This window comes from Trifolium pratense, linkage group LG5 (assembly GCF_020283565.1).
Source record: "Trifolium pratense cultivar HEN17-A07 linkage group LG5, ARS_RC_1.1, whole genome shotgun sequence".
Lineage (NCBI taxonomy): Eukaryota > Viridiplantae > Streptophyta > Magnoliopsida > Fabales > Fabaceae > Trifolium > Trifolium pratense.
In genome coordinates, this window is record NC_060063.1 from 36,105,126 (window position 1) to 36,123,544 (window position 18,419).

The 18,419-nt window shown below is 33.7% G+C and overlaps 2 protein-coding genes and 1 long non-coding RNA gene across 4 annotated transcripts; 2 read left to right on the plus strand and 1 right to left on the minus strand.

Annotated features, from left to right (window-relative positions):
• Window positions 1–786: 786 nt before the first annotated feature.
• LOC123884937 lies at window positions 787–3,134 on the plus strand. Of its 2 annotated transcripts, XR_006801029.1 has the most exons (3): window positions 787–2,144; window positions 2,320–2,405; window positions 2,776–3,134. XR_006801029.1 is itself a non-coding variant. In XM_045934164.1 (2 exons), the coding sequence occupies exon 1, from the start codon at window positions 974–976 to the stop codon at window positions 2,126–2,128; it is 1,155 nt and encodes a 384-aa protein (XP_045790120.1). In that variant the 5' UTR covers window positions 815–973; the 3' UTR covers window positions 2,129–2,144; window positions 2,776–3,015. The 2 variants fall into 2 exon arrangements, 1 of the variants encoding a protein (XP_045790120.1); XM_045934164.1 differs by lacking the exon at window positions 2,320–2,405 and having other exon boundaries at window positions 815–2,144; window positions 2,776–3,015.
• Window positions 3,135–6,146: 3,012 nt separating this feature from the next.
• LOC123882983 lies at window positions 6,147–8,378 on the plus strand. The gene is made up of 2 exons (XR_006800078.1): window positions 6,147–7,590; window positions 7,868–8,378. It is a non-coding gene; the product is annotated as an uncharacterized LOC123882983 (long non-coding RNA).
• Window positions 8,379–14,489: 6,111 nt separating this feature from the next.
• On the minus strand, window positions 14,490–16,058 carry LOC123885771. The gene is made up of 2 exons (XM_045935090.1): window positions 14,948–16,058; window positions 14,490–14,861 (listed from the first exon to the last, which is right to left on the minus strand). Exons 1-2 carry the CDS (start codon window positions 16,035–16,037, stop codon window positions 14,830–14,832), a joined length of 1,122 nt encoding a protein of 373 aa, XP_045791046.1. The 5' UTR covers window positions 16,038–16,058; the 3' UTR covers window positions 14,490–14,829.
• Window positions 16,059–18,419: the final 2,361 nt, after the last annotated feature.

Here is an 18,419-nt window from a genome sequence, read left to right on the forward strand (position 1 = left end):
GGCTATATATATGTGACTCCACTTCATTTGCAAGGTACGCCTTATTTTAGCCAAGAAAACCTTTACACAACAAACTGACTTGAGCGTCGGAGTGCCTGCAGGTACACAACCCCCCTCCGCTTCAACAGGGGTCTCAAACGCTCTCAACCACCGCAAACGCCGGCGAAGTCGCATTCTTCTGGTCTACACGATCACAAGTATTGGAAGAATACAAATGAAATGTTGATGCTTCTTTTTCTTATCTTCACAATAAGGTAGGGATTGGTATGTGCATCCGTGATGACCCAGGACGTTTTGTGAAGGTTGAATGGATAGAGCCAATCCTTGATGTAGAAATGGATTGATGAGCTGCAATTTTATGACACGGATGTGGAAAATAGACTGCAAAAGGGCAGTAGATGGCCTTTATAGCAAAAGAATTCTCAACTCCGATTTTGGTGCCTCATTAAGTGACCTTGGAGATTTGCTATCCACAAATCTTGTGATCTCTAATCTTAAGTTCATTGACATGAAAATGAAGTTGCTCATAACCTTGTTTGGGTGACTAAATCTTTATCCCAACATGTATCTATGATATTATTATGAATGAAATGAGATAAGCTTTTTACCGTAAAAAAAATACTAAGAATTTGCAATTAAAAAAAAAATTGAAGAGTGGAAAATTTAATTGGGTTTTTGAATGATTAACAGACTAATATAACATAGAGTTATATTTTGAGGAACTAAAATTACCATTTTCCCATTTTTTATCTTATATATAAACAAAAACATATTCCTAACTCTCTTAAATATCACAAACAAGTATTCCCGTCTTGCAAAAGCAGAAAATGGAAACAAACAATGAAGCTTTCAGTTACAAACCCAACTCAGGTTAAATCATTCATCATCATGGCTTTCATGTTTTTATGTTTGTTTAGTTTCAACCTTTTCTTAAACTCAATACAATACACTAATCATCATCATCGTCATCATCATGTTTAATATATGGCGCCACAAAACCCTTCTCAACCCCATAACTTTGTCACTATCCCTAAACCCTAACCCTTTTTTCCACCATTACCCATTACCCTTTTGCACCAACACTTCAGATTCAACCTCATTTGCAGTTTCCTACCTCATCAACAATTTTGGGTTTTCCCCAAAATCAGCTTCCAAACTTTGCTCCACTTACAATGTTCATTTCAAGAATGCTCAAAAACCTGATTCAGTTCTTAATTTCTTTAGAAACCATGGTTTCTCAGACACCCAATTACGCGATATCATTGCAAAATCACCACGGCTACTTTACTGCAACCCCTCCAAAAGGGTGTTGCCAAAGTTTCAATTTTTACTCTCCAAAGGTGCTTCTAACTCTGACATTGTTAACCTTGTCAGTAAGTACCCTGTAGTCCTGTCTACAAGCCTCGAGAATCGTTTAGTCCCGGCTTATGAATTGGTTTATAGATTCTTGAAATCTCACAAAGACACTTATGATTTGCTTAATTACAATGTAAATTTCTTTAGAAGAAGTGGTGTGCAGCATAACGTGAGAGTGCTGATTGAGAATGGAGTGTCCGACTCAAACATCGCAATGATACTTCGATCTCGGAGTCAGACAATCGAAAACCCTGACATGGTGAAGTTAGTGAAGGAATTAAAGGATTTGGGGTTTAATCCTTCAAAAATACCTTTTGGTATAGCATTGGTGGCCAAAACAACTGTAAGAAAAACTTTGTGGAAAAAGAAAGTCGATGCCTTTAAGAAGTGGGGTTGGTCTGATGAAGATGTTCTTAGAGCATTTAGATTGCAGCCTTATTGTATGTTGACATCCATTGATAAAATCATTTTGTTGATGAGTTTTTGGGTCAATCAGTTGGGTTGGGATGCTCGTGCCCTTGCCAACGAACCGCCGTTATTTTTGTTAAGTTTGGAGAAAAGGATCATTCCAAGGGCCCAAGTAGTGCAGTTTCTGCTAAAGAAAAATTTGCTGCAAAGAAAGAATTTAAGCTTAACTCGTCCATTTATAGGGCCTGATAAGTTGTTTCATGATAAGTTTATCAAACGTTTTAAGGAGGACTCTTCTTATCTATTAAAGCTGTATGAGGAAAAACGCAATCTTGCATTCACCAAAGACAAAACTTGCATGTAATGATCAGATTTTTCAGGTATTATATGCTCGATAATGTTATTCTTGTTCCTTATTTGATTCGAATACATGTTTATTTAAGCTGTGAAATGATTTCTCTTTCTGTGTTTGTTTAGCCCAGTGATGCATTGCTTAAATTTAGTTATACCTGATTAGGTTGCTTGATTTGAATCAGTTTTAAATTATTGTTGCAGTTGTGACTACTTTGCAAATAATTCTGGAAAAATGCAAGCATATGAATTAAACAATACACATGGTTCAAAGAACACCTTGATCCTAGGTATGTTTTGTAGTGATATATTTTTTTTTGTCAAGTAGCCTAATGGCCAGAATTTCACCTTTTAAGATGAATAAATGGGAGTATCAGGGTCGAACCCCGATCCTTCCATATTACATTACATGCAATGCCCCTACCAACTAAGCTATGCTCACGAGTCACGGGGACCTTTTTGTAGTGATATTTTACTTATGTTCTTTTTGATATTATCTCATGTGGACATATATAACCTGGTAGATTAATTTCTGGATGCAGTTAATGGGAATTTAATCTCTTGACCTCTTACTAAGTTTTGTCTTTAAGTACTATTAACCAGTAAACCAATAGCTTACCTACTCTTATATTTATCAGTTATATTTTGTTCGCTCTGCAGGAAAGATGTTTTCAAGAATCTTACCTATAAGGGAGAAGTTTCTTTTCATTGAAGGCATATGGAAAAACATTGTTGTCCTTTATCTAACAAATCATTTTTTAAAGGTTACAAATTAGATGTGAGGAGTCCTTTTGATTGGAAAGGGTATGGAAGAATCTTTTTATGTGTGTAACTGTTAAATAGCTTCTTTGGTCATTATGGATTAATCAGTTATTTTCTTCTCCTGCAACATTCTGTAGATCCTTCTAAATCTTCTATATGATTTGTTTAAAGTTAATTTTCTCTCGCAATATTTTGTTTCGCAAATAAATTACTTAATGAACATAACATCAAATATTCTGACTGTTGCGATAAAAAAAGTAAATATGGTAACTACTTGCGCTACAATTGCATCTGAATTTCTGTGTTTCCCGTTGTCTTTACTTGACGATTAAGAGCTTATAATAGTTTTTAGGTTTACCTTCCAATGAGATTGTCCAAAGAAAAAAATGAGATTGAAGTGGTTTGTTCACAGATGCTGCAAACATTGTTCTATTGTCTCCCTCTGAAGTTTGGTTGATTGTGCTGATAAGGATTAGCACACACACATATATGATTTGTTGAAAATTGTAAATTTGCAGGTTCATTTTTCTGCATCTTCTCACAAGTCACAATCTTACTTTGTCTTAGATGTTCTAAGTCTTCAATTGTTAGAGTTAAAATGATAACATGTTCTTGCCGTTGATTTTGATATCCTACATTTTATTAGGTTCTTATTTTTTTCAGAAGGGACATTGCATCATCATAGAAAGAAGGGGCATATTCACCAATTTACCTCATGTATATCAAATGAAAGAACTTTTCTTTTACCCTATCCAATGCCATAAAAACAATTAGGATTTGAATTTCACACACAACAACTATTGTAGACCGTTCGATCAACAAATAAAGACCGAGATTAAATATTGTGTAAATTGTCAAATTTGTACTGCATAAATGACCTACTGCGTGAAACAACTACAACGGATGATCCAAATCCCATATGTTACTACCTTAGAAAGATCAAATCCCATTTTCTTAACCTTATCCACAACACTCTTCATGTAACAAGAAACAAATATAGACGATGTTGTATGTAACAAATAGGCAATGTTTGAGTTAATTACTCCATCATCAAGCAACATTTTCACATTCCTTAGAATAATAGTATTATCAAAGGACCAATATGAAGTAAAAGAATAAAGCTAAATTACGAAAATGTCACCTTAAAATTAAGAGATCAACTTCGACTTCAACTTCAAAAATAAGTTTAGAGTCAAAACGATAACTAAGCCAAACTTCTTACAATTAACTCCTCACAAAACCAGAAGCCATTTGAAATGATTTCTGTTATCTAATTCTGTTAAAACTCACAAACAGTGATGATGTGGCATGTCCTGATGATGCAATAATTGACAATTCTAAGTTTCAAAGTGATACTTACTTATTTCATGTTCTACAGTAAGATTAATTTTACAATGCTTATACAATAATTTCAATGATTTTCATCATCAGAATCAACTCTCTAAGCGCAAACATACCCTTACAACCTCTAATCTTCACTTTCACAAATCTGGTCTGTAAACAAAACTTTAATGAACGAGAAACTTTAATCGACGAAGCTGTCAAACTGCTCTAACTCGAGAATCCTTTTCAAATCAGAAATTGTAGAGCCTTCATACTTAATGAGCTGATTTTTCTCCATACTCTCTATCCTTAATGAAATTGAAAGTAGCCTTCTTACTTCTCCCGATCATGAAAGGCAAACCGAGATATTTACCGGTTCCGAGAACAACTTGATCTCCCATAATTATGAGTGATAGAATTTTTAACATTTTGCGGAACATTCCTACTAAAAAAAATTCTGATTTGCGCCTCTTCATAAGTAGATAAGATATTCTGCATATTCTGGTGCCAAGGATTTCTCTGCATTCTTCTGCCTGTCGGATTGGCGCTGAAAGGCCTTCTGCACAAATAATGAACAGATATGGTGACAACGATCTCCTTGTCTCAAGCCCCGCGCCAGAATGATTGGACCTACAGTTTCATCATTAGCTATAATTGAATAGTCAACAGTGTCCACACACATCATAATCCACTTCACCGATTGCGATGAGAACCCCATCTTAACCACTACGTCTCTGAGATATAGTCCAGGTCAATATGATCGTAAGCCTTACTAATATCCAACTTGAGAGGTAATATTCAACTCGAGAACTATACTTTCACCCATTTTTCTCCGAGTTTTGGATTTCATTAAATGCACAACCTCAATAGCAATCATAGCATTTTTAAGTAGAAATAAAAAAAAGGTGCCCTGCAAGGTTAACTTAGCTGATAGTTATATATATGCAGGAGCCAATGTTGGAACCCCGGACACTCCACTTATTCATTAAACACACACTTTGATTGATTAAAATTCATATTCCCTCCGTCCCGTAAATATAAGCAAAAGACAACCTTTTTAATCCTAAAATTACAAAATTACCCTTAGTCATAATTCACTGCTATTTAGTTTTTCAATAAACTCTTGGGTAGTTAGCTTCTATCAATATGGCTTTTAGCTTCCATCATTAAGAAAGTTGATTTTTTCCATTACCGAGGAGTTTTATTTACATTATGACAAGGGTAATTTAGGAAACTCAATTGTTTATTTTGGTAAAAGCTAGAGTTTCTTAATAAGTATGATTTTTTATTTTTTTTATATTTCGGGATGGAGGGAGGAGTATAAATCCTATAAAATCTAAAAAAAAATTATGGGACCCACATTTTTTTTATGAGACTCATTAATTTCAACCATTAAAAAATAGTGTTAAACACATGTGTGTTAAAAGAATGTATTCCAAACATTATTTAAAGAATGAAATGCGAAATACCCCTGAAATTTCAAAATTTGTCAAAAATCCCATGAAATTTGGAAATAGGCAAATACCCCATTGAAATTGTAAAACATCAATCAAATTGTCCTACACTCCATTTACTATATCTATTTTGATGACATGGCTGTTAACTGCATACGTGTCACGTCACATGAGGGGGGTAATTGATCAGGATACACGTCACAGAGGGGTAATTGACTAAAATTTACAAAATCAGAGGCTTAAATGACTGAAATTAGAGCAATTAGCCCTTGGTTTTGCAAATTTTAGTCACAACGTTGACAGATGCCACGTATGCAGTTAACTGGCAAATCATCAAAATAGACGGAGTAAACAGAGCAAGAAGCAATTTGATTGACATTTTACAATTTCAAGGGGTATTTGTCTATTTCCAAATTTGATGTGGTATTGGACAAATTTTGAAATTTGAAAGGGTATTATTTAAATCACTTATTTATATTGTAAAAGAGATATAGAACCATGATTAAGTTGTAAAAAATGACCAAGGAACAAGAACTTAAATAAAAGGGAGAATTTTCATATCAAGAAAACTAGGGCCTCGCCTGCAACTTTTTTATATGTGTCATTGAAATCATAAATTTTCAAAATCTGCGTTCTTCTTCTCAAATCAATCCTTTTCAGTTCCCCTCGGCTTCAGCTTTCAGCTTCCATTTGGTTTCACACTAAACTAACAAGTAAGGTTCATGTTTCTCAAATCAATCCAGAATTAGGGTTCATGTTTTCCTTTCATTTACCTGTTCCTGTGATTTAGTTTTGGTTTTATTCTTTCATTCATGCATTGTTTCGTTTGATTTCTCTCTCACATTGTTCTTTAATTCTTCTTTTAAATGTTAACTACACATCTTAATAGAACCATTTTCTGTACATTTTTCTACCAACACTTCAGATTCAACCTCTTTTGCAGTTTCCTATCTCATCAACAATTTTGTTTGGGTTTTCCCCACAATCTGCTTCCAACCTTTGTTCCACTTACAATGTTACTTTCAAGACTGCCCAAAAACCTGATTCTGTTCTCACATTCTTTAATAGTTTCTCTAACTCCCAACTTCACGATATCGTTGCAAAGTTACCAGGGCTACTTTCCTGCAACCCCTCCATAAGGGTGTTGCCAAAGTTTCAATTTTTACTCTCCAAAGGTGCTTCTAATTCTGACATTGTTAACCTTGTCAGTAAGTCCCAACCTATGAATTGGTTTATAGATTGTTGCAATCAGACAAGGACATTATTGCTAGTGCAATACAATTTCCAGCTTTACTTTGCGACTGTCGTGTGCCACATAACATCACAATGCTGATTGAGAATGGAGTTACAGACTCAACCATTGCAAGATTGCTTCGGAGGAAGTCTCGGACATTGAATACGGATTCACCTTGCATGCTGAAGTTGATTGAGGAATTGAAGGATTTGGGTATTAATCCTTCAAGAATATCCTTTGGTATAGCATTGAAAGCCAAGCTAACTGTAAGAATATCCTTCAAGAAAAAGTCAATGCCTTTAAGAAGTGGGGGTGGTCTGATGAAGATGTTCGAGAAGCATTTAGAAAGATGCCTCATTGTATGTTGGCATCCATTGATAAAATTAATTTAGTGATGAGCTTTGGGTCAATCAGTTGGGTTGGGATGCGCTTGCCCTTGTAAAAGGACCGGCGATTTTTTCAAATAGTTTGGAAAAAAGGATCATTCCGAGGGCCTCAGTTGTGCAATTTCTGTTGAAGAAAGGTTTGTGAAAAAAGGATGCAAGCTTAACTTATCCATTTGTAGTGTCTGAGCAGTTGTTTCTTGATATGTTTATAAAACCTTTCAAGGAGGATTCATCTTATCTATTAAAGCTTTATGAAGAAAAACTGAGTCTTGCACAAACCAGGGACAAAACCGGCATGTCATGATCAAGTTTTCAGGTATTTAGCCTTAATTTGTTATTGTGTTTCATATTCAATTTGAATACTTGTTCAGAACTTGATTGGAGCTAGTTTGAGATAGAGTTAATGTTTTTCATTTCCTACTTATGCAAATGTTGGTTTTGTTTTTAAATTTGATAACCTTTTTCAAAATCGTGATGTATATCAGTCTTAATAATTGGCTAGTAATTCAATATTGGGCATGAATACTTTTTTGTGATAGAGTCATTTCTGTTGCCATGTTTGTTTCGTCTAATAACATATTGCATGAATTCAGCTATACTGGAATAGATTGCGGGATTCAAAATGGTTTCAAGTAGCGGTGCAGTTACAACTGTGGTTACATTTCAAATACCAACAGTGAAAATAATTGTGGACAAATGCAGTGTACTGATATATGGATATGGTGGAGTCAGAATTAAATAGTATAATGGTTTGTTGGTATTTGATTAACTGTCATTGACATTTTTTTTGCATGTTATGGATTTTATGTGACAACATTATGCATTGAACAATGGAATTGCTTGAATTTGTTTTAAGGGAACTGGTATTCTTCTAAAGATTATGTCTAACTTCTGTTACTGATATACAATGAGATTGAACATTGTTACTGATATATAGGTATAGATATAGATATACCACATGGATCGGTGAGAAGTGGAATTAGTTAGTGATCAAATTCTAAGTAAGTAACAAAACCAAATAAGAAAAATCATAAATAAACCAAATAAAAAATTCCAGTAACATATTGCAAATTGTCCGACGGATGTGAACGAATTCCAGTAACACTATTTTTGAACTTATATAGTAACAATAAAAAAAAAAAAAACACGTAAAAGGAAATAAAACTACAAGAATGACTTTTATCAGTTTGTCATATTCATTATGCATCGTAAACCTTTACACTCGCCTCCTCTTGCAACTTGCCTCCTCTTCATACTTATCAACAACAGCTTCTAGTGCTTTCGTCGATGGTTTTGGGAGTCTTCTACTCTTCCTCAGAGTTTCTACTCCTCGCCTGCTCTTGGAACGTGTCTCCTCTTCGTACTTATCAACAACATCCTCTAGTGCTTCCGTTGATGGTTTTGCAGGTCTTCTGCTCTTCCTCAAAGCTTCTACACCTCGCCTCCTCTTGCAACGTGTCTCCTTTTCGTACTTATCAACAACAGCTTCTATTGCTTTCATTGATGGTTTTGAGAGTCTTCTACTCTTCCTCAAAGTTTCTACATCTCGATCACCAAGTTGATTCTCATGGTCATCAAATTTGATCTCAGCCACATCATTCACCATAGTTTCATCATCTTCAACTTTTACTTTTGGAAGATAATTTGCATTGTTAGAAGAGGAGACTCCACTAGTGCTCCCCTTATCCAAGTACATTGCACCATTTTGAGCATCAAGATCTTTTATTAGTTCAGGATGTGAAACAACTTTAGTGATTGTTTCCTCTTTTTCTGTAAGAGCCTCGCTTGGAACATCATCTTCAATTTCATTGCATGGTACAAAGAGTGTGATCTTGATCTGATATGTTATCATTGTTGTTGCTCCGCTGAAAAAGATAACAAAGTTTGTATCTATAAAGAGTGTGTAGTGGAATGAATGAATGAGTGAGTTATATGAACAAAGAGTGAATGAGTCTCCTCATATTTATATAATTCAATTTAGGGTTTCTAATAAAAAGATCGAGTATATCTTTTATTAATTATCCTAACCGTTTTTAGTTTAGATCAAGTATATCTTTTATACTAAATCTTTTGTATATTGTATCCAAAAAAAAAAAAAATCTTTTGTATTTATTAGTTAGATTCTGTAAAAATCTATTGCTGCAAATTTCGTTCTCTCTCTCCATCACGTGTTGTTCCTTTATCTTATTTTATTATTATTTTTTTTTTATATAATAGGCCTGTTTGTTTTATTTTGTTTTTAAATTAATTTTAGTGTATTATATTTTTGTTAAAAAAAATTAACAATGAATTTTTTTATTAAAGCTTAAATGAAAAACCGGTTTAAATAACTTCCCTTAAAATGTCATTTTTGTTACAAATTTTTTTGAATCATAAAATTTCTAAATAAAATTCATTTTTGAGAGATGTATTTTTTAAAAATATTGTGATTTTTTTTAAAAAAAATATGGATCTCTTCTTAATTGTTATTGTAATGTAAAATAATATTTTGTTGTTTTATTATTTAAATAACACTTTTGGTCCTTACACTAATTTTAAGGTTAATTTTGTTTGCTTAAAAAAAATTGTTTGATTGCGTCAAAAAAAAATTGTTTGATTTTAGTCCCTATCTTGAACAATTTAATACTTCCTCTGTTTTTTTTTAAGTGTCCATTTAGAATACTAACTTAAGAAAATGTATTTTTCCATCTTATCTTCCTATTATACCCTAATGTTAATCCATCAATAAATTCCTATTTTTTTGCACGCACTTTCTCTTTCCAATAAATTTAATATATTATGTAAAAAAAAAATTAATATGTTATGTACCAAAAATAAAAAATTTAGTTTTCCAAATATATAGCAGTAATTAGTTTTATTGAAAAAAATAAGAGTAATTTTTTTTTTTGACGCAAAAAAAAAATGAGTAATTGACAAATAGTACAATTGACAAATCGTATCCTTAAAACACCAAATGGAAAGTTATTTAGAAACGTTAAATTTGACGAAACTGGACAATTAAAAAAACGGAGGAAGTACTTTAAGATAACAAACTTTAGACAATTTAGTTCATTATTAGAGACCAAAATATATTAATATTTGTAGTTAAAGAGATCAAAATATACTTAACAATCATAACTTAAAAGACCAACATAAAATGAAAAAACTTAAAAGGACCAAATAATCTAGAGTTTACTCCAAGAAATAAAGCGGTTTACTTTAGAAAGTGATAGGCGGCGACTGTGTTTGGACAACAGTGAGTAATGAGACGATGGTGGCAGCTAAGTTGTAACCGCACTTGAAAAATTTGTGAACATTGTAGGATAATCTAAAATTTGACGAAAATAATGGCTGAGTAATATGTGTTTGTAGTCAATAATGTCACAGTCAACCTCACTCGCGATTGAAGGAAAAAAGTAGCTAGATCTCGATTGCTCTTGTCTGAATGGTTTACTATAACTCCACTGATTTTGAGCAGAATCGAAAGCGGAAGCGCATATAATACGCTTGTCAGCAACATAAGAAGTAGTATTTAATTTCTTCTGTTGATGCTGCCTAGCAGTGAAATTCTGCCATGTAACATTTTCCTAGGAGAGTTAGAGTCAGATTTTGTATGAGCTCTCGTATTTCGTAAGAGGAACCAAGAACATTTACAAACAATGTTTCAAGAATAAAAATTGGTCTCTTTTTTTTTGTTACAATAGAGAAAAAGAAAAAAGAAAAAATAAACTATTCCCGGACAAAAACTACACCCCGCGCATCAGCTAGAAGATGCATAGATAAGTTAGTAGGAGGTGTAGTAATCTTCACTAACGGTGAGTCAGCGAGAACTCCCATCTTGGCCAGCACATCCGCACAAACATTACCCTCTCGGATGTATGATCCACAACCACTTCCCAATCTCTGTTGAGAATTTGGCGGATACTAAAAATATCATTCGCAAACTGGTGATGAACTGAAACTCCACCTCGGATTAAACTAACTGCCTGAAGCGAGTCTGAAAAACATATGATTCTTCTGAACTCGTTCTCCCAACAAATTTGTAGCCTATGTAACATGACCATAAGTTCTGTTAATAAAATGCTTGGAACTGAAGTAGCCCCATAAAAACCCAAAATAAAGTGCCCATTATTGTTGCGCAGCAGACCGCAGTAACCACCTGTATGCGTTGTGCCCAGCAAGCTACCATCCACATTGAGACACACAGTTCCTTCTAAAGGCTTGGTCCCACTTACTGTTCTTGGATTGCCGGCGTTAGCCGTTGATGTGTTCGGAGGAGAAAAGACAACATCACAAGATTTCTGCAAAGAAAAGAGTTTTGCCATACTAGTATGAATACTCTCAGTGTGATTGTTGAAGACATCATCAATTCTCACGCACCAAACGACCCAAAGAATAATGAAAAAGAGAGTCCTGTGATCCTTTCCCAGATTCTTGTACCAAGTAAAATTATCCTCACCTTGAGATGACCTGGGAGTAATATTTAGACCGCATGCATGCCAAATACGGGTTGAGGCTGCACATTGGAACAGGCAGTGTTCAATGCTTTCTGGTGCTCCTGCACAGCGCGGACAGAGGTTGGTATTGCAGACCTGTCTATGGTAAAGAACCGCACGCACTGTGATTGATGCGTGAATTAATTGCCACGTAAAAAATTGGATGTTCGCCGGGAGCTGAAGTTTCCGAATCCACTGCTAGTTTGCATGTTCGTTCAAAATATTTACCCGAGCTCAAGTTACACCAAGTCCAAACATCAGGCAGGTGTATAACAATCCTGGGCTGAATATCAGTATAGTAATAGTGGTAACAACATTATTAGGGAGAGGAGTATACAGGTATTGTAAATTCCACATACCATTCTGCCAAACATCATTTATCTTTGCGGCTGTATCTTTAATTGCAACAAAAGGTAGAACCGTACACAGTATTTCTTTAATAACCCAAGAATCATACCAGAAGCTTGTCTCACCATTACCAATTTTAAAAGTAAAACCATCTCTCAGCATGCGCATGACCTTCGCCACTGAATTCCAGATTACGGAGCCACCAGATATTGTTACGTTAAAAGGTAAATTCCCCTTAAGGTATCTATCTTTGAAGAGACGAACCCATAACTTGTCTAGATCCTGAAGGATTTCCCATATCAGCTTACCAAGGAGGGCAGTATTCTGAGATCTGGAACATCTCACACCTAAGCCCCCATACCTGCGTGGTTGAGTAATCTTCTTCCAGCTAACCAGACCAGATGCATACCAGTAACTTCCGTGCCTTTCCAAATGAATTGACGAATACTTTTGTCCAGATCATCACAAACACTTTGAGGTAACCAATTGACCTGCATACGATAAAAAGGAATAGCGGAAAGTACTGAATTCGCCAAGACCACTGTACCAGGTTTATTTAACAATCGACTCTTCCAAGAGGCCAATTTAGCATTAACTCTATCATATACCTCACTAAAATATTGTTTTCGGACCTGCCCATAAAACATTTTAAAGCCCAGATACTCTTCGAAACGGTCCGTAGCATGAACTTATGCCCAGATACCTCACTGTAAATTGAAGTGTTTGGATATCTTATGTCTCAGACCTAGATTCCCTACTGTTGAAATTCCACATAGTTTCATGCTGTAGTGGACCTCAGTTGTTGATTTGAGATCGGATGACTCAAATTTCATATTAAGTATTTTCAGTAAAAGAATCTCAGCCACCGATTTGGCCCAAATTAGTTACAGTGTCCTGCTTTAACGATGAGATATCCAATTCCGATGAAGATTGGATATCTTATAGAACAAATTTATTCTTGAACAAACTGAAAGTTCACATATCTTATAGAACAAGAAAGACAATTGACACCAATCACATAACTAATCATTGACAAAACCAGAACCCATGAAATGATTTCTGTTATCTAATTCTGTTAAAACTTACAAACAGTGTTAATGTGGCATGTCCTGAATCTCCTGATGCAATAATTGACAATTCTAAGTTTCACAGAGATACAATAATTTCGTGTTCTACAGTAAGATTAATTTTACAATGCTTATACAATAATTTCAATGATCTTCACAATTCCGGTCTGTAAACAAAACTTTAATGGACCAGAAACTTTAATGGACGAAGCTGTCAAACTTTCTCTAACTGAGAGTCCATTTCAAATCAGCAATTGTAAGGCCAGGGAACTAAAGACAAAACTTGTTGTTGCCTGCCATGAGATACTTGATGCAGGTAGAAAATTATTCAAACTCATCTATAAGTTCAATTACAAGTTCCATTTTTAAGTAGTCATTTTAGAAAGCAAAAAACAGCATGATTAAAAATTATTCACACCATTTTATACTAGCAAAAGATTCATAAACCTAGGATTTCTCAGGAAGTCAGTAGTACACAGCTGAGCAAAACTTTTATGCACAAGCTGCAATACATCAAGAAAGCAGTCGTGAAGATAGACATCTTAGGCAATGTTATGACATATCGGTGCTTTGTTATATAACTTATGGTACAAATCATTGAAGGTTATTACAATTTAGTTGTATAGTAATCTTAAGAAAATCTTAAATAGAACAAGCAATTAAATGAAACATGTCAACTATTGTTTTCCTTAATTTTTCTTATCATAAACGATTTTCTTTATTTTGTCTTCATCAAACAAAAGCTTCTGCCTTATAGGTGAGATTCATAAAAAAAGTATCACCTGAACTGAGTAAAATGAAATGTAAGTACACAAATAAAATAACCAATTAACTGCATCAAGAAAAAACTCTACCAGGTTATACATGTCCAGCTGGGAACAAGTTGTTCAAGCAATTCCACTGTTAAATGCATAACGCAGTCACATAAAATCCAGAACATGGAAAAAAATGTCAATGACAGTTAAATCTGACTCCACCATATCCATATCAGTGGGCCAAAAGGTAAAGATAACAAGCAGCAAACGAATATATGGCAGATTCAAACGCTGCATAAGAAGTGTTTTGAGTAATTGCAGTCCACAACTACCATATTTATGACTGTATCTCTTGAGGTTTAGTATCTCTTGTTAATATTGAGGTTTAGTATCTCTTGAGGTGTTGAAAATTACATAACTACCATATTTATGACTGTATTTGTCCATAATTAGTTTCACTTTCGGTATTTGAAATGTAACCACAGTTGCAACTGCACCGCTACTTGAAACCATTTTGAATCCACCAGCAACCTATTCCAGTATAGCTGAATTCATGCAATAGATTATTAGACTAAATAAACATGGCGAGAGAAATGACTCTTCACAGAAAAGTATTCTTGCCCTTAAGTGAAAAGCAAAAATCAACTTTCACATGAATTACTAGCCAATTATTAAGACTGATATACAACACGATTTCGAAAAAGATTATCGAATTTAAAAACAAAACCAACATTTGTGTAATTAGGAAATGAACAAAGTTAACTAAACTATCTCAAACTAGCTCCGATCAAACTCTGACCAAGTATTCAAATCGAATATAGAACACGATAACAAATTAACTCTAAATACCTGAAAACTTGATCATGACATGCCGGTTTTGTCCCTTGTTTGTGCAAGACTCAGTTTTTCTTCATAAAGCTTTAATAGATAAGATGACTCCTCCTTAAAACGCATAATAAACGCGTCAAGAAACAACTTCTCAGACATTACAAATGGATAAATTAAGCTTGCATCCTTTTTTCGCAAACCTTTCTTCAACAGAAATTGCACAACTGAGGCCCTTGGAATGATCCTTTTTTCCAAACTATTTGAAAAAACGGACGGTCCTTTTGCAAGGGCAAGCACATCCCAACCCAACTGATCGACCCAAAAGCTCATCACTAAATTAATTTTATCAATAGATACCAACATACAATGAGGCTGCCTTCTAAATGCTTCTGTAACATCTTCATCAGACCAACCCCATTTCTTAAAGGCATCAACTTTTTCTTCCCACAATGTTTTGTTTACAGTTAGTTTGGCTTCCAATGCTATACCAAAAGTTATTTTTGAAGGATTAAAACCCAAATCCTTCAATTCCTCCACCAACTTCAGCATGCAACGTGTATTCGTATTCAATGATCGTGACCGCGTCCGAAACAATCTTGCAATGCTTGAATCTGTAACTCCATTCTTAATCAACATTGTGATGTTTTGTGGCACAAGATGGTCACTAAGTAATGCTGGATTATGAACTACACCAGCAATAATGTCCTTGTCTGATTGCAAAAATCTATAAAGCAATTCATAGGTTGGGATTATATGATTCTCCAAGCTTGGAGACAGGACCATAGGGTTCTTACTGACAAGGTTAACAATGTCAGAGTTAGAAGCACCTTTGGATAGTAAAAATTGAAACTTTGGCAATACCCTTTTGGAGGGGTCACAGGAAAGTAACCTTGGTGCCTTGGAAATGATATAACGTAATTGGGTTTCTGAGAAACCATTGTTTCTAAAGAAGTTGAGAACTAAATCAGGGTTTTGGGAAGTGTTGAAACGAACCTTGTAAGTTGAGGAGAGTTTGGAAGCAAATTGTGGGGAGAAGTTGAAATTGTTGATGAGGTAGGAAACTTCAAAAGATGTTGAATCAGAAGTGTTGGTGCAGAAATGCAGAGAACAACATGGTGATGGATAGTTATGGATGATAAGAGGGAAAGTTAAGTGTTTGTTAAGATATAAATAAGGTGGTGGTGTATTGAACATTTGAAAAGATTTAGATTTGATTTGAAGTGGAAAAAATGGAGAAAAGGATGAATATGAATATGAAGATGAAGATGATAAGGTTTGGTGTATCATCATGAACTTCTCTGGTGGGTTGTTGTTTTGAAACCTCGAAGGATGAAGTGATTGTCTTCAGTATTTATGTTCGTCATTATATTGAGGAAGAAAAATTATTTAAATTAAAATATTTAAAAATTTGTAAAAATATACGTTAAAATATAAGTAAAACTTGTGTAAAAAAAAAAAAAGAAAGTAAGACTATTGTATTATTTTTTATAAAACTTATTAAATCAATAAATTTATTTTATTAAAGATAATGAATGATTGAGCTTCGGCCCTCTTCCATTCCCAAAAAAAAAAATAAAAGCTAATGATCCGTGTATATCAAAAAGTTAAAAAATTTAAATTATCGTGATAAACATATATCCCGTGTATCATTTTTTATGTTTATTCTTTTTTATGTTCATATTTTGATGCATATTCATTTTATATTCTTTCTTTCTTTTTAATTTTTTTTATAATCTTTTGTTTTTTATTAACTAAATTATCTATAATTTTCTTATTGTTTTTGTTTTTTTCTTTTAATTTAGATTTATTATTTTTGTTTTGTTCCTATTTTTATGTATAAATTCAAAATAAAATCTTTTTTTTTCTTTCTATAATTTTTTTTTTGTTCCTATCTTTATGCATAGATTCATATTTTTATTTTGTACCTATTTTTTGTTTAATTGTTTTTTCTATTTTTATGCATATATTATTAATAGAGTAATTTTTTTTCTATTTTTTGTTTAAAGATATAAAATTTGGAACATTAATCAAAATGCTAAGGATAAATTAGTAAATTGATCAATTATAAAATATCATATCGTTTTAAAATATCATACCTAAGTACCCATACCTGTACCCGTTACTCGCATTTTTGCTAAAAATAAATTGATCAATTATAAAATATCATATCGTTTTAATATAATTAATTTTTTAAAAAAGATTTTAATGTTGACTCATAAAAATTATAAACAAAAATTTTACTAATCTCATATTAAAGTTCATTTTTTTGTTGACATATTCACATTGTGTTTATATTATGTTATAAATTGTTGGGGTTTTTATGTTAGCTACATTTTGCAAAAACAAGTTATAGCCATAATGCTACACAGGATGCTGTAGCATCGCGTACAGCATTATTGATGCTCTGTTTTACGCAGAATTTTTATATCACATCTTTGGAAGATTTGTTTCAGATATAATTTTCGTGCTTATCTAACAAGCCAAGACGTGCCTTGTTCTCCAAGTATATGAAGGTTTTAAAGGCGGTTTATGTGTTATTATTTGATACAAAAAAATATCGTGATATATTTTTGAATTTAATCAAATATTGTTTTGGAGTAAATCTTTATTGAAGAATTGTGAGCTGGCCAATGAAGATTCCAGCTGTTTATTTGAAGCCTTGCTCCTCAAGTTTCTGGAAGGTTGTTTGTATTATTTAAAACAAAAATATAATTTGTTTTATTGTTGCGTGAAACAAAAAATTGGTTATATTTTTGAAAGTAATTTAGGGCTGGCCGTAATACTCCAACTGTGTTTGTCTGGAGACTTAGCTTGCACATCAAGACAATTCAAGGCTATAAATACATGAAGACTTGGACCTATTTGAGCACCGAAGCCATTGTTCTTCAAGATGTAGTCTTTAGGGTTTCGTGTCTTTGAGCCACTCTCTAGGAGAGTTGGTGTAAGTGAACCACTCGGGTTGTGAGATGGTCACTATGTCCTCACTCAGAAACCTATAGGTAATGAGTTGAGTATTGTACTTGGAGGAAGCTTGTAAGCAACTCCAAATTGTGAACTTAGTCAAGTATTGGCTAGGTATTAGTTTCTTAGGAGGGTGTCTTCATCTTTGATCGTTATAAAGTTGACAGCAACATGGTACGTGTTGTTTGAGGGAATTTGGGACGGGGTCTCATTATCTAAGAGGTTCTTAGATAGGATTGCACGGGTAGTGTCTAGGCGAGAAGTCAAGTACCGAGTGTTGGTCGAGGGCTTTGAACTAGAGCTATTATAGTGAATTCATTCCTGTATTGGTAATCCTCCAGATTAGATGACGTTGCACCGAACTGGGTTAACAAACGATCTGTCTTATTTATCTTCCTGCACTTAATTTATTTTTAACTTGTCTATTGTGTTCTGTACTGGTATGAGATGCTGTAGCATCTTTCGCAGCATCTTTCCACCAGTTTGCCAGAATTTCATAAATAAATATTTTTATTAAAATTCTGTAATAGTTCAATAATGTTGCATTTTTTAAATAGATATAAATATGTTATTATATAATAATATATATAAAATAAATAAATATATATTATATGGGTATGGGGCGGGGTGAGTACTAAGGTACCCGTATTCGCACCCATATACGTTCAATTTTGCGGGTAATTACCCATACCCGTGCCCGTACCCAAAATG